The sequence below is a fragment of the Trachurus japonicus genome, chromosome 4 (assembly GCF_045865225.1).
Source record: "Trachurus japonicus isolate A0001 chromosome 4, Traja_1.0".
NCBI lineage: Eukaryota > Metazoa > Chordata > Actinopteri > Carangiformes > Carangidae > Trachurus > Trachurus japonicus.
Window position 1 is genome coordinate 30933674 of NC_140910.1, and position 15764 is coordinate 30949437.

The following is a 15764-nucleotide window of genomic DNA, read 5'->3' on the forward strand; positions in this document are numbered from 1 at the left end:
AACGATGTTCAGAAAATACATTTGCTCATCAGCTGATCTGACTACGAAGAAGAGAAGTGTTTAATAATTTTGTTTTGGATTAATCCAAAATGTGTTGAAATGCAGGAAACAGTTTTTTCATCTTTTTTCAGTCAGGTCTGATAAAAGAAATTCTGTTTCCTTTCTGTTTATGCTGCATTTTCTGCTCAAATAATTTCAGTTTTGAGTTTTTTTTGGTTTGTTATGATGAAACAGTTGAACAAACGCAGTCGTCGCATCGTTTCGCAGACTCAGACTCTGACCTGAGCTCGTCTACAGGTTCGGTTCAGTGTCAGAGCTTCACCTCAAGTGGCTTAAATGTGGGACAGGAAGGAGTAGTTTTGCATTCAAAAGATACTCAGGTATTATTCATAGTCAAAACATGCTTTGGAAACAAGGTGAGGTGGGGGTTGGGGGTTAGGGTTGGGATTGGGGGGTCTTTGTTTCAGAGAGTGAGCAGCCCCTCCCTCCCTCCCTCCCTTGTTGTGGTGTCGATGGTTGAACTACAGAGAAGATTCCTCGCCGTATGTTGGGCTTCTCCTCCACCTATCACTACTGTTACAGCAACACAGTAAAGCAGATATTAACACAGGTATAAAGACTTCCAGAGGGGTAACGCGCACACACACACACACACACACATACATACATACATACACACACTCGCACACACACACCTGACTGACTGTCATCCAATCAGATCATCGCTTCGGCAAACAGCACCTGAATCTACGAAGTAGCAAACACAAATATAATGTAATTGCATTGGATTAACATGGCGTTGCTTTGTTGGTCTTCTACGCTGACACGTCTTTTGCGTTACAGGTTCTCGGCGGCACGATAATACAGAAGGCGAGCGGGCGACGCTCTCGTCTTGTCCCACTACGCTAACAGTTGTGTGTGTTGTACAGTCAAGTGGATATACAGTATTAGCATGCTGTCAGGGAGCGGCAGTGTCGTCGTCGCCGTCGCTGCCCCAACACCCCCCTCCCCACCCCACCCCACCCTCCTCCTCCAGGAAGCTTCGAAGGTTCAGTTTATCTGCAGATTATTTACAGGTGAGAGTCACGTGACCCCACGATCAGATGATAGGCTGGAAAATGGCGTCTTTGCCTCGTAGTTTTTCTGCAGCAGTGATGACAACAGAGTCCAGCCGGTGACAGAGTGAAAGTGTTTGATAAAAATCATCCCCTTGTTTTCTAATTCTACTATAGTTTTAATAGACTCCATTAACTTTCTGCTTTATACTAGGCTACATGGTATAATAACACCTCGTGTTAAGATATAATTAATTAATTAGCCAAAAACAAACATTCCTGTCAATTAATTTAGACTGTGAATCTTAATTAATCATTGTTTCATTTTCCTTCCCACCTAAGTTGTGACAAAAGTTGTTATCAGGGTTTCAGCTACAACCCAATGTTGTGTTAAAAGTCTACGACCAACAGTTGTATCCAGGTTCTAACGGTTTGCGATAAAAGTGCTTGATGAGACGAGGACAGATGAGCCAAATGTGATGGTGTTGATTTCTCTTGGAAGGAATGTTTTATCAAAACATGAACTCTGTCCTCGCTGGGCTCCGTACTGTACGTTACAGGAAAGGCTTACAGAGAATCATGTTCATTTGGGTGGTGGTGGTGAGGCAAAGGCCCAAAGCATCGATGGATTATATATGTAAAAAAAAAAAAAAAGCTTACACGTTGGAGTGTTTGTGTCCTAAGTGAAAGTCAACAGTCACCACAGATTGAACCTTTTCCAGGTAAAAGTCCAGCTGAGTTTTCAGTCTTTTATGTTTGCATAATATCATTCTTTTCATCGCTTCTGTCCAGGAGACTGACAGTGATTCATGTGCTGAAACCAAGTTCATTGTCTTTAGCTGTGTTTCCCACTACATTTCAACCGGGCAATGATTACTCTACAAATACAAAAAAAGTACAAAAAGATGCACTTCCTGTTCAGGCGAGATTTCTCTCTCGAGGTGCATCTAGAAGTTAAAGGTGGTCTGTTCATGTCCAACCCGTCTTGATGCAAACGTCCAACCCCCGTGTTGAGTGGTAGATGGAAGCTGTGATCGACTGATCAGAGAGAAAAACTTGGGATGCAGTGAATGGGGAAAGTAAAGGGCCAACACCCGAGGTAAAGGGACCAGAACAACACTTCTCTTAGTCCACCTGAGCACTGTGGTTCATCCAGGAACGCAGTAGTCGTCCAGTTCTCCTCCTTATGGTCTACGACTCGCTCTTTCCCTCCGACTTCTCTGTGACCGTGGCTGATTGGCTCTGTGCGTCCTGCAGGCAGCAGGCCATGGGGCTGGGGATGTAGTTGAATGGGGTGACTCGGACAGCCTTGCTGGGCGATCCGTGGCGGAAGTGGACAGCTCCTCCCACGTGGCTGTCTGATGTTCCCGTTCCTGTTGAGACGGTGCTGTGGCTCCTCAGGGAACCGTCTGAATCTCCATCCTGGAGGTTACTTCCGGAGGTGGCGCTGATCTTCCTGAACAGAGCCAGTCGGGCTACTTCCTCTGAGATCACCGGAGCTGTTTCGACTGTTGGAGAGGTGCTGGAGTTGGTCTTGTTGTTCGTAAAATCCTCTGTCTGGACTGTCGCGTCACTCGTCTTGCGAGAAGCAAGGAGAATGGTTGGCAGTTTTCCTGGAAGAGCTGGTGGCTTTGGCTTTTCCCCGTCAGGAGAAGGCACGAGAGGCAATGCATTGGCTGGCAGAGTGCTCTTCAAGATCTGAGGTACGTCTTCATCTCTGATCCTCCTCCAGGTGACTCTGTCATTCAGCCGAGATGCAGATCTCTGCCCTCTCTTCTTCGTTTCATCCTCACTCTTTGCCCTTCCACTCGAATCAGATGATGAAGAGCGGAGAGAGGAGCGGCTGGTCACTCTGCTCAGTATGTTTATGCTCGGTGACGAGGCGTGACGTTTGAAGGTGTCTTTGTCTTGTTGCTGCCTGGCTCCAGACACTCTGCCAGGCCCATTTCTCTGAGCCACCCTGCAGGGGCTCTCAGAGCTGGTTCTCCTGGCTGGACGTCGTGTAGATAGATCTCTTTCACTGGAGGTTGCTCTGGAGAGGGCATTAGTCTGCCTCTGAAGGCCTCTCTCCGGCTTCTGGACTTGCTGTGCCTGTCCTGGACCCTTTACTTGCACCCGTCTTGGGGGTTGCACAGCTGCCTTAAGTTCCTGACAACGCGATGAGCAGAGGAAGACAGCTGAAGCTCCAGGAGCTGATCTGCGGGGGGATCCATTCTGACATCCATGTATGTTGCATGCAGACCCATCACGTCTCAGCACAGTCTTTGACTCCTTAATGAAAGTCAGCTGCCTCAAGAATCCGTTGCGATCGGACTCTCCCCCGCTCGAGTGGACAGACGTCATCCTGACCAGATCAAATCGATTGCCCGGTGGAACCCGTTTCCCATTGACCTGACTGGTTTGTCTGCCGGTTGTTTGGTTGGTTACGAGTGGTGACAGAGGCCTGGCTTGCCTGCCCGAACTTTGCATGAAAGGGATCCGAACAGGTGACTTCTGGGTCTTTGGAGGTGGTGATTTTTCATTTTGATTCACAACAGGAGACCGTCCCTTCCTCTCAGGTGGACTGGTGGCTGGCGGGCTACCAACTGGTGTTGCATTCTTCTTCTGGATGGGTTTATTTGTCTGACTTGGTGATGTGATCTTCTTCTGTGACTGTTTGGATGGTGTGGAGCTTTGTGACGATCCAGAGGACGAACTTTTTGGTATCCTGGGAGGGGGAGTAGAGCTCCTCTTTGGCAAAGACAGTTCTGTATCCTGGGGGCGGCCTAATCTGTGGAGGCTCTTTGATCTGTGCTGAGCAAGATCTGGGTTCTTTGGAGCATCTGTCTTGGTTGGTACCTTTCTGGGAGGAGGTCTTTGAGATGGAGCTGGCTCTTTTTTCGGGGTGTAGATCACTGTCCGGCCTCTGAATACCACTGGTAAGTTAGGGACTGGCTTGCGTTGTGCAAAGTCAAGAGGCTTATTTGCCTTTTTGTCTTTTGCAAACTTCCTTTCTTTGGGGGTGAAGCTGGACGTTGACATGAATGACAGGACTGATTCAGTCTCTTCAGAGGATGGTTCTTGAGACTTTGATGCCTGCAGCCCAGTTACAACACAATTGGCCCCCTCCTGTATGGCTCTCCATTCAACGCTGTTGAGGTCTGAGTCATTATCCCATGCCATATCATCACTGTCCATTTCTTCGTCCATGTTCCAGTCATCACAGGCCTTTTGTTTTTGTTTCTGGGTGTTTTCTGCTTTCTTTTTCCTGGCAGCGAGCTTTCTTCGCTGCTTTGGCATGGCAGAAGTTATACATTTCTGAAGGAGGTCATCCTCTGAGTCCATGCTGACGGAACTTGGCGAGCTTTGCTCTTCGTATTGGCTGTGAATTGTCATAGACTTTGCTTGTTGCATCATATTAAGTGTTTTGTTGTGTCTATTTTTGTACCATATCTGTTGGGCTTTTGTTTTACTATCTTCAAACTCAGCGTCGCTCAGTGAACTAAGAGAGGAGCTGAGTGAGTAACATGCCAGAGATTCATCCTTTATCAGATTCTGTTTAATCCTGTGAAACCCTCTGTGCTTTGTTTGGGAATTATCAATCCTGCCAATGTTTGTCATGCTCCGGGAGAGAGTATTTCTACTTGCTTCTCTGATCTGTTTTCTACTTGTTTGCTTCACCACTTCATCATTTTCATTTTCGTCATCATAGAAGCTGTCCTCTGATGAACGTGTCGTCTTTCGATATATGGTGTGTCCTTTTTGTGAGCCCACATTAAGGTTCCCCTCCGTGCTTTGCTTTATGACAGGAAGTTCCAGTTTCCTGATGGGGCCTTGGCCTTGCCTCTTCTTTTGTTGGTTAGGAGAGTGATCACGGTTTCTTTGGCTGGCCACTCGGTCGGCCACTTCTTTGCTCTGCATCAGCACCCGCTGAGTGGGAACAACATGTTTGGTTATTCGGTTCATTTGTATCTCAGGTGGGCAGTTCACCCTGTTGTTGGGTTTGTGGAAGTGTGAGAATATCCTTAGGTCTTCAATCCTCTTTGCTTCATCATCGAGCAGCTCTTGTTTGTTCATCCCTTTAGCCGTGCACTCTTTAGCTCCTCTATCTTTCACTGGGTACTGAAGCGTTTCGTCGCTCAGTGATGTTGTGCTGGAGAAGTTAACAGGTGTACCCTCTGCAGAATCAGTGAAGGATGAATCATCAAATTTGAGGTCCTTTTGTGGGATGACAATTCTCCTTCCAGGACACATCTGGGTCTTTCCATTCGGCAGCATCATGTACACAGGAAGAGATAGTGGTTTTCGCATTTGGGAGCTGAGGATATGGGAAGGAATCGTGGTCATCAGGGACGGTCGTACCTTTCTGAACTTGGAGGGCATAGCTGAGTTGATGCATTCCTTTAGGATTTCAATGTCATCGTCTGAGTTTCCCTCGCTGTATCTTTCCCCATGGTCGAGTCCTTGGTCATCCTCATCAGGAAATGGGAGATTTTTATCATTTTGCTGGAGGAGAGGCGTCAATTTCAGCTCCACATCTTTCTGTATGTAGTGTTCGTGAAGAGGCAGAGCGCTTAAGCTCGAAGCACAAGAGAAGTTCTCAGTGGGCTTTTCTACAGTGAAGTAGATCATTGTGTCCAGGTCAGGGGGGAGGTTGAACCTCTCCTTGGAGTCTGCAATCTCCATGAACTTCCGTAGGCTATTTTCCCACTGGCCTGCTATCCCTGTGGTCTGTGTTTCTGGTCCATTAGACTCACCGCAACATGGAGTCTTGCTTCGGCTTGGGGGCATGGTTTGCCCCGGGCTGTCGGGCAGATCACTGGGGCTTATTGTCCCATCAATCATCTCACTGCATGGATCACTTTGGATTGAACTGGCAATAGACGGAGAATCAAAGCTGCCCAGGGAGCTGACCGAGCTACAGCGGCTCATTACCAGGGGTGTCTCGTGGATGTAATTCTCTGATGAACTAGATGGAGATCTGTCTTCAAGTACAGCCGGTGAAGCTCCTCTGAGGAACACCTTTTCTCTTTTGGCAGGACAGGGGATTTCAATGGGATCCGTCTCTTTGCTTGGGAAGGTTTTTGAGTCAGTCATCAGCAGCTGACTGTCACTCAGGTCCTCCAGAGTTTCATCTTCTTCAGTTCTCTTCACCACTTCTCCATCCTCCACTTCAATTATTTCTAATGATGAGTCACTCTCCAGCTCATTCTCACTTTGTCCATCCAGTGCTCCGTCGCCAGAGGAAAGGGAAGACAGCGAACTGCAGCGGGAGAAGCAGATCGGGGTATTCTCCACAGAGTACTTCTGGACCGTCTCCATTGTCCCAATGGTTGGGCTTTTGGTGGATGTCATTGGTGAAAACTTTGTTATACTGCCTCCAGTCATCACGGTAGGTACCCATGCTTGTCTTCTCATTGCTTGAGCAGCCTGGACATTAATCCCTGTCTTTGCCACACCAAATTTGGCCACGCTTTGAATAAGTGGGACCTGCTGATAAGATGGAGACAGTTTGATTGAAGTCATGCTGACATCAGAGGAGACTTTGGTGGAAACACTGACAGGTGTTTGAACAGGTTGATCCTGGTTCTTTTCTGAGTCTGTGTTGATGATCCCTAAAGTCTTTAGGTCTTTGTTGTCCACAGAGTCCCTCTCTGGAATATCTTGCTGCATTGTGTCATTCAGGACGGAAGGTCCCAGGTAGTCTTGATGAGCAACCTTGAGATCAAGCTGGTTGGGTCGTTGTTGTTGCATCATTATGGCTCTGGGAGCAGGTCGCATCTGATCTTTGCTGCCACAGTAGCCATCACTGGTGCTGCCACTGTTGAGGCTGTCAGTGGAGACACTGGTGTGGGCGGTTTTGAGGCGCAGGAGGGCATGGGCTCTGCTGAGGCGGTCCCGGTGGGCCAGGCTGCTCGTGTCAGAGAGGCGGCAGGGGGAGCAGGAGTTTGCCCGGGCTTCATTGAGTTCATCGAGTCCGTAAGGCCAGTCGGCCAAGTGATCCTCAGAGCTGAGGCTCAGACTGTCCTCCGAAGACGTGTGCATGGTGATGTCCTCCACCAACCTGTCAATCTTGGCCACCGTGTTGGTGATCTTTTTGGCTAATTTCTCAGCTGCAGCAGACACCATGTCGTCAGGAGGTGCATGTCTCTTCTCCACCATCTGATGTGGTTCGAGGTCTCTCTCAGGTTCATTATCCCTCTTACGTGGCTGATTCTGCAGGAAGTTGGAGTTGGTAAGAAACATGGACAGCATAGAGAAGCTCCCGGTGTCCAGGCTGCTGGAGACGTTAGGGGCCTCGTCGTCGTCAAAACAACCAGAGTCGGATGCATAATCCTTTGCCAGACTCTCAATGTGCCGTAGCGGCTTGTTGAGGGTTAAGTGCTTCGGGCTTTGTTTTTCAAGTGTGTCAAAGGTCTCTGCTAGATGTTTGGCATCCAGCTCGGCCTCCAGGGCCTTTTGCTTCCTCATGTAGAGCGACGGCATGCAGGAGCCAGGGGATACGACGGCAGCATCCTTGTATTTTAGGGGTCGGTTGGTGAGTAGGTTTCTTAAAGCTGCAGCGCTGCCCATGGCTATCATCTTGTGCTTGGAGTGGATCAGGTTGCGCAGCATGCTAACAGCTCCCAGGTCCCACAGCAGCTCCTGGTCTTTCGGACTTCGGGCTGAGAGGTTCCAGAGAGTCCCACAGGCGTTGCTGACGATAGTCAGGCTGTGGGAGCGCAGGTGCTGCAGCAGAGTCTGGAGACAGTTATGGTCCCTGAGGATTTGCCTGAGAAGAAAGAAGCAGCAGACATTAAAACACATCCAGCTTCACTTCTGCTACAGTCAATACTAAGAGCAAATGAACGAACCCCTTTGTAAATGATTAAAGGAAATAGATGATAGAATGATAAAGAGCTAAAACATGGAAAAGCTTATTTTTATGTTTTTTTCAAATAGATTCAGATATGATGACCACTTGAAAGTAAAACATCTTTTAACTTTGGATATTAACGGTATCAGTGAAGTAAATTTATTTAATTTGAATAACTTTAGTGAAGATTTTATCACTCTTCAGACTTTAATCAACAGGAGACCGACCTGTAGTCCTCTCGCGTGGCGACCAGGCTCGACACGTTTCTCAGGATGCCCCCGCCGCTTTCGATGATGGCGAGCGAGTTGGTCTGACATCGGTACGTCAGCGTGCTGACCAGGAAGCCCAGAGCGCCGTCCACCGAGCAGATCGCCACCTTGTTGTCGATGCTGTGAGCCGACAGGTTCCAGAGGGCGCTCAGCAGACTCTTCAAGGTGGACTCCTACAGAACCAGAACCAGAACACAAGAAGGTTTAGTCACGAGGCAAAGATCGTCACGAGGCAAAGATCGTTTTATACGTTTAGTCTACTGAATCACATCACTTCAAAACAATATATTTATCGAAAATGGGCCCATTAACACGTGTGGGTATCGTAGATTCATCCACATTAACGTGAGACTTTTTTATAACCAAATAGAAACTCCTCGTTTAAAGGAACAGTTTCACATTTTAAGAAAGGAGGAGGAGGAGGAGGAGGAGGAGGAGCAGTGAACCTCTGATCTCCAGACTCTGGAGAAACCACTCAGACAAACATCACTGCCGGACTTTATCTCTAGCAGCATCATCTGCACTCCATCTCCTGACATAAACCAGTTTCCCTCCTTCCTTCCTGTCCACTGTCTGTAGTGTGTTGGTTTGTTTTAGTCACCTTGGTGGCCTGCAGGGCGCAGGTCATCAGCGCAGACACACAGCCGATGTCTCGGAGGACTCTCTTGCTGCTGATGTCGGCTCTCCAGGACAGATTCCTCAGGATGCTGGACACCACCTGGTGGAGCTCCTCGCTGTCGGAGGCCAGCTGGGCCACCAGGGCCTGGAGGCAGCTCTTCCTGGAGCAGAGGGTCGCCTGGAGGAGGAGTTACAACAACAAGGCTTCAGTACAACCAGCTGCATTTTCTAAGGCCCAATTCCAATCCGACCCCTCACGGACTCACTGACTTAGAGGCGCGTTCACGGGAAGTCCGTGAGTGTGTGAGGGCTGTTCCATTGTCAGATCATCAAGTCAGTGAGTCAGTGAATGAGCCCTTACTGCCTCCTTACCGTAAGTCAGCACCGATGCTGACTTTGGGTAAGCAAATTACCCACAGTTCATAGCGTTGTGAAGTCAAACACATGGGATGCCGTTGGAACGCGAGTGTTAAAAAAAAAGAAAGAAAGTAAATTAACACACATAGACAGAGAGAGCTCCGCTGTCTCTTTATTGTTAATGGACAGGAGCCAAAAAAAAAGGAAAAAAGAAAAAGAAAAGAAGAAGTTTACTGTCAGTATTAACGTGCAGTTTGTGATTATTGATGATGATTTGATCAGATCTGATCCAGTAATATTTTGTTTTGAGTCCGTCTCCCTCACACACCTTGTGCGTATTGAAAGTACGGTAAATAATCGGTCCAAGGGCGGGGTGTTAAAAACATTTTGTTGTCAAGGTAACGTGTCGTGAGAGTGGGTAAGTGCTGTTCCATTCATGTTTACTGCATCTGGACCCTCACAGACTCTCACACTCCGTCACTTACAGCTGACGTCACTCAGTAAGTCAGTGAGGGTTCAGGGCTTGAGTCTTCAGGGGGCGGATTGGAACTGGGCCTAAAACTCTAAAACTAAGAAGTTTGAGTTCAGCTGTTTCCAGGACGTTAATCAGGTCGGCTCAGAATCATTACAGATAATCAAAGATTACACTTAAACAATTATTAATCTCTACCTTGTTGACGACGTCTCCAAATGTGAGGTTGGTCATCGCCATCCCTGAATAGCGCCGCAGCGCCATGTTGATGGGGTCGTTCTGCAAACCGTACATGTCCTGGTCCAGGTGGATCATGTCGGCCACCACCTGCAGACCGCCTGCAGAGCCACAGCACAGTCAGCACAGTGCAGTGTGTGTGTGTGTGTGTGTGTGTGTAAATGAGAGGGTGGTGGGGGGGGGGGGGGTGTCTACAAACCTAATTCATTCATGGCCCGTCGGTACTCCTCCTCAAACGACAGCTTCATGATGGCGCACATGGCCTGACAGATCTGAGGGTCGACGGGCTCCGGGATGTCTGAGGAGAAAAAAAACACAAGTTCATCTTTGGTTCTGGTTCAGATTGTCACAAAGTTTAAACATTTTCAATAGTTTTTATCTTTATTTAGTTTTTCAGTTTGCTTTTTTATTTTATTTTAGTTTCAGTAAGTGATGAATCAGTTTTAGTTTAGTTTTTATTTTTGAGGAATTGACTAGTTTTTATTTAGTCGTAGTCTTAGTTGTAGTTTTTCAGGTTTTAGGAGAAAGCCTCTGTCAGACCTCTGAAGATGAACTTGTTCCCTTTTAGTTGCATCCATCCCATAATGTACCCATCAGTCCTCATCAGGTTTCATTCACTCTTATCTACCTGTGGGTCGTACTCCAAGTCGTCCCATATTGAGCTGTGGCGTTTTCTTCCTGCAGCTTTAGACATCGACAAGAAAACTACAGCTAAGCTGCTGTCATCTGACTCTACTTTAGTTTTAGCTCTGTCAGCTCTGCAGCTCTGTCCCCACAAACGAAGCAGCAGCAGCGGGGCGGCCGGTCGGTGCGTGTCCGCTGAGTCCGCTCAGACACCGGACAGGTCGGCGGTCCGTCCCTCGGGTCCGCGGAGCAGCTGATTACCGAGCAACAGAGGTCCGCCCGTGTTTAACGTTTAACCGGGAACTAACGGGACCGAGCTGGGTGAACGCAAACCGGAAACCAGCCGGAAGTACCAAACAGAGTTGACATGCAAACAATATAGAAATAAATTGCCAGAGCTACTAACAACCAGCCCTATAGTCTCCCTCTCCATCATGAAAGTTTTATCAATCAGCGGTTCCAGATTTCAACCGGTAGTCATGGAGACATGACGCTCTCCAAGTTTGGTCCCGAGTGACAAAAAGCAGGTGTGAAAGCAACCGCACTAACTGAACAATGAAATAATGTATCATTTTAACATTTGGTGCGCACTAAACATGTGTGAAAACACCCTTAGTTTGTTCTGAATTGTTCATTGTAGTTTTTATTTAGTTCTCATTTTTGGGAAAAATTTCATTTTTATTTTTATTTCAGTTTACTAAATTATTTTTTCACTGCTTGTTTTAGTTTTGGTCTTAGTTTTAGTGAACTATAATGACCTGGTTTGTCCTCTGACCTTCTGCAGCTTTTGATTATTGATTACTATCATATTTGTTTTTGGTTTTTTTTAGGTTGCCTTTAACATCTGGCCAGGGACAATGGACGAAAACTAGCCTTGTTGGCTAACTCCGGCCCACTTACAGTTTTTCTTTTAACTCTGTTGATTAGTGGTGCACTGTCCCTATGACATAAACTAATAAAAAAATTAAAAAAAATATTGATCAGCCTTTGTGGGACTGGACTCGCCTGCGGTTCTGGTTCCTCCGGGCGAGGGGGTCTGGGCGTGGCTCTCGATCCAGTCCCAGCCGCTGTCGCAGTAGGTCCGGATCTGCTCCAGCATGTGCAGGACCCTCATCTCCCGCCGGGCCTGGCCCTCGTCCTGCTGCGAGTAGATGATGTTGTGGAGCGCCGCGCTGGCTCTGGATTTGGCCTCTCGGCTGCAGCCGCTCACCGTCCCACTCCCGCCGCCGCCCGCTGCCGTCTCTCCGGGTCCGGCGGCGCCACTGGGGGCCTCGTGCAGGATCTGGACCAGCAGGGGGACGCAGCCGGACTTCCTCATGGCGATGCAGCTGTCCTGAGAACTTGACAGGGCCAGAAGAGTCCGGGACATCTCCTCCTTGTCCCTGTTGGCCAACATGGACAGCAGCCAGAAGACCATCTCCACCTGGAGGAGGGGGGGGGCCCAGGTGACATGTCAATATCATTTTCATCAAAAAATAAATATTAAAGCAGAAGTAAGCAGAATGTTTGTCTTAATATAAGTCTTAAATAGTTATATCTTCCGACAGCAATCACTTATCTAGAGTGTTTGGTCTGAAACACGGGTCTGTCAGTCACTCTGCTCTGCTGTAAGCCGAGGAGAAAACTTTCCTTGTATCCTACAACCTTTATCCAATGAGGAGAGAGAACGGCATAAAGGGGCGGTCCTCTCTGTGTGTGCAGCCAAGGGATGCGCGTGAATGTGGTGACGTAGGGACGAGCGCGGGGACTGCTAACTCCATCGGCTGACAGGAAGTTAGCCAAAACGACCGGATCGCTTACTTCTGCTTTAAATACTGTTTGTACTGTTTATTTCGAATATGAAGATAATAAAAGGCTTCCCGATTTGCTACTGAACAAATTCTTGTCTAACATAATATAGAAATGAGCATTGATGCAAAAGCAAAAAAATAAAATAAAATAAAACTGAAAAAAAAGGAAAATAAGTGAAATACAAAACTATAAACAGCTGATTTATGCAAATCATGTTTTTAACAAACCACGAGGGCCTAAATTCATTATTGTGCCTTTAAAAAAAACAAAAGAGAGAAAAAAGTTTTATTAATTACAATTATTTGAGTTGTTAATTTGTTAATGCAGCTTCACATGACGGCTTATCAAATCAAACAAATCAAATCAGATCAACTTTATTGTCCCGACAGAGACATTTTTCCTGGGCACATAAAATGAAAAGCATGTGAAAAACTTATGTAGACAAACAATATTAGACACGATGGACAAACTACGACAAGTATTAAGAGTATTAGGGCCACAGTTGTAAATTTACGACTTTATTCTTGTAAATTTACGACTTTATTCTCGTAAATTTATGACTTTATTCTCGAAGTCTGTGTTTTGTTTTGTATTTCTCAATGTGGCCCTAATACTCCGTCATAACAAACAGCGTTAAAAACCGGACAGAATAAAGCGTTGGCATGTGAGACAGGGTCGTCGTTCAGTTGGTGCAAGTTGCTTCACATAGGAATCATAATAGGCTAAAATAAAATTAAATACAATAAAAGTTACATAGAAATGGCACTTGTCCCGAAGGAGTAATAATTTGAATCTGATTAAAAAATAAAAATAAGAACCGAAGTGCAAAGTGACATGTTTCCAATTAACAGCATAGTTCAGCCGGGAAGTAACACAGAGCCAGCAGACGGTGCAAATAAGATAATCGGAAGAGAGATCATTAATGAGGGTTTGGGTGTCTGCAGCAATGAGCCTCCCCCTGCCCGGCTTATTATGTGTTCCAAAATGAAGAAGAAGATCATCATCATGTGCTTATTTCGTTGATAAGTATAAAGGAGCTGAGGATAAAACACTGCTTAAGCCGGTTGCTCTTTCATCTGCAGGCTCTGTATTAAGATCAGTGTGTGTGTGTGTGTGTGTGTGTGTGTGTGTGTGTGTGTGTGTGTGTGTGTGTGTGTTACATGTTATATTTATGATGATGAAGATGAGGATGATGATGAAGGTGGTGTGTCACCTTGCTGCCTCCGTCTGCAGCTTCTGTTCCTGCTGCAGCCGCCGCCGACGTGTTGTTCTCCGGTTCTCCAGCAGGAGGCTTCTCAGCTCCAGACAACTGAGGAGGAGGAGGAGGAGGAGGAGGAGGAGGAGGAGGAGGGGGGGGATGGGGGGGAATGAAAGAGGAGGAGGAGGAGGAGGAGGAAGATAATGTCTTTGTTTAGTGAAGACGTTTTCTTTCATGAAACAATAAAATTATTAAAAAGAAAAAAACCCTATATATTTTTTTTGTTTTTATTATGTGTTGATTTTATTGATCAGTGTTCATTGACGACTTCTATTTCTATTTTTCGTTGGAATCAAACAGGCTTCATCGGATTTATAGAGCAAACTCTTAAAACGTTCATTTCACAGCCTGATAATCCTCCCCACACACACACACAGAGACACACACACTCATTTAGATTCGCTCTGAATCCTCTGAGAGTTCTATCCCAGCTTTCATCGCCACCGTCTCCATCCCGTCACCATGGCAACGCCTCCGGGTGTGATTGAATGTGTGTGTGTGTGTGTGTGTGTGTGTGTGTGTGTGTGTGTGCAGGCAGACAAAGAGAAAGGGAAGCCAGTGTGCGTGTGTGTGTGTGTTGCACAGACTGAGTCAGTGGCTCTGATCCAAACCTCCTCCATTAAAAACGGCAGCTGCAACATGACCACAAAATGGACGCCAGCAAACACACACGCACACGTTTATACATCAATGTGTATGTGTGCGTATGTGTCTTTAGCTCAAATATGTTGCTCTTTGATTGGATCAACTCTTTACTACAGAGCCAGAACCAGAGAGAGTCTATGCTGCTCGTAATTCTCAGGGTGAAGCAGAGAAAAGTCGAATCTCTCTCTCTCTCTCTGTCTCTTCATCTCTGGGTCGAGCCTGCTGCCTGGCAACAGCCAATCACAGCTCAGCTCAGAGACGACCACATAGACCTGCTTCTCTGCATAGCAACGAGAGAGAGACTGAGGAACACAGACAGACAGTAGAAACCTGTTAAGACGTTTGGTTTATTATCATTATCGTTATTGTTGTCGTTGTCGTTTATATAAGTAGCGATAAAAACATTTGTTTTTGTTTCCTTCTCACATTTGATTTGATTCTAGTTGACGACGGATGTTTATTGATCATGCACATTATTTATTCATATATGTTTAACTTCCTGTCTGATCAGATTTTCACCTCTGATCCAAACGGAACCTGATTTAAAACATTTAAATGTCAAAGGCCAGTTAAAATATTTTGTCTATAATCAATAATCAATTTTTTCTGACACGTGCATTGTTTTAAAAAAATGTTTAAAGGTTTTTTTAATTATTATATTGCTGCTCCCAGGCTCTGGGATAAGCTCCCCGCTGAGATGCATCTTATTTCTGACCTGGGCCTCTTCAAATCTAGGCTAAAAACCTTTTTATTTAGGATGGCTTTTAATACCCAGTAGTGTGATTTATCTTATTTGATTTAGCTGTATTTTATTGTTTTTACTTATTCTTCTTTTTATTTATTGCCTGCTGTAAAGCACTTTGGTACACCGAAAGGATTGTTGTAAAAAGGGCTGTATAAATAAAGTACATACATTTACATTTATTATTCTATAGGTGTAATATTACACAGACACACAGATGTTTCACTGTTAAAATAAGTGACTGTGATTTAAAAGTAAAATATTAAAATTAATTAAAATAAATAAACAAAATGTTTTATCTCATATTTTTATAATTTGGGTTTGTGGGTCAAAGGTCACACTAAACCTGCTGAATAATTAATGAGCTCTGACGTAATCAATGATTTATTGAACATGATTGATTATTAATGAGGTCACAACCCCTCCCCCACCCACCAGGTGGAGCTGTTTTTAAAGGAGGGCGGGGCAGGAAAAGGCTCGTGAATATTTAATGAGTTTCACACAGGAACTGAGAGAACCAGAACCAGGACTCAGAACACTGCAAAAACTCAAAATCTTTCCAAGAATATTTGTCTTATTTCTTGTCAAAATGTCTAATTTCTAGTCAAAACTAATCTCTTTCCACTTAAAATAAGACTCATCACCTAAAAATTAACTTGTTTTTAGATCATTTCACTTGTTTCAAACTAATTTTCAATTGAAATCTGCCAGTGAAAGCCGGTTTTCTGTGCTTGTAATAAGGAAGAAAAACTTGCTCCACTGTCAGATTTTTGTACTTATTTAAAATGGAAAATTTGCTTGAAAAACAAGCTGCTTTTTATGTGATGAGTCTTATTTTAAGTATAATTAGATTTATTTTGA

At 45.6% G+C, this 15764-nt stretch overlaps 1 protein-coding gene across 1 annotated transcript in view; it reads right to left on the minus strand.

The window, feature by feature from the left end:
- Window positions 1-1501: 1501 nt before the first annotated feature.
- apc2 (APC regulator of WNT signaling pathway 2) overlaps window positions 1502-15764 on the minus strand; it is a 33860-nt gene continuing 19597 nt past the window's right edge. Inside the window, exons 8-14 of the mRNA XM_085775174.1 lie at window positions 13472-13567; window positions 11473-11890; window positions 10043-10141; window positions 9805-9944; window positions 8761-8955; window positions 8118-8332; window positions 1502-7806 (exon numbers count right to left, since the gene is read on the minus strand). Of these exons, the coding sequence (XP_085631300.1) occupies window positions 2247-7806; window positions 8118-8332; window positions 8761-8955; window positions 9805-9944; window positions 10043-10141; window positions 11473-11890; window positions 13472-13567 (6723 nt within the window). The 3' untranslated portion in view covers window positions 1502-2246. The remainder of the gene's footprint in view (window positions 7807-8117; window positions 8333-8760; window positions 8956-9804; window positions 9945-10042; window positions 10142-11472; window positions 11891-13471; window positions 13568-15764) is intronic.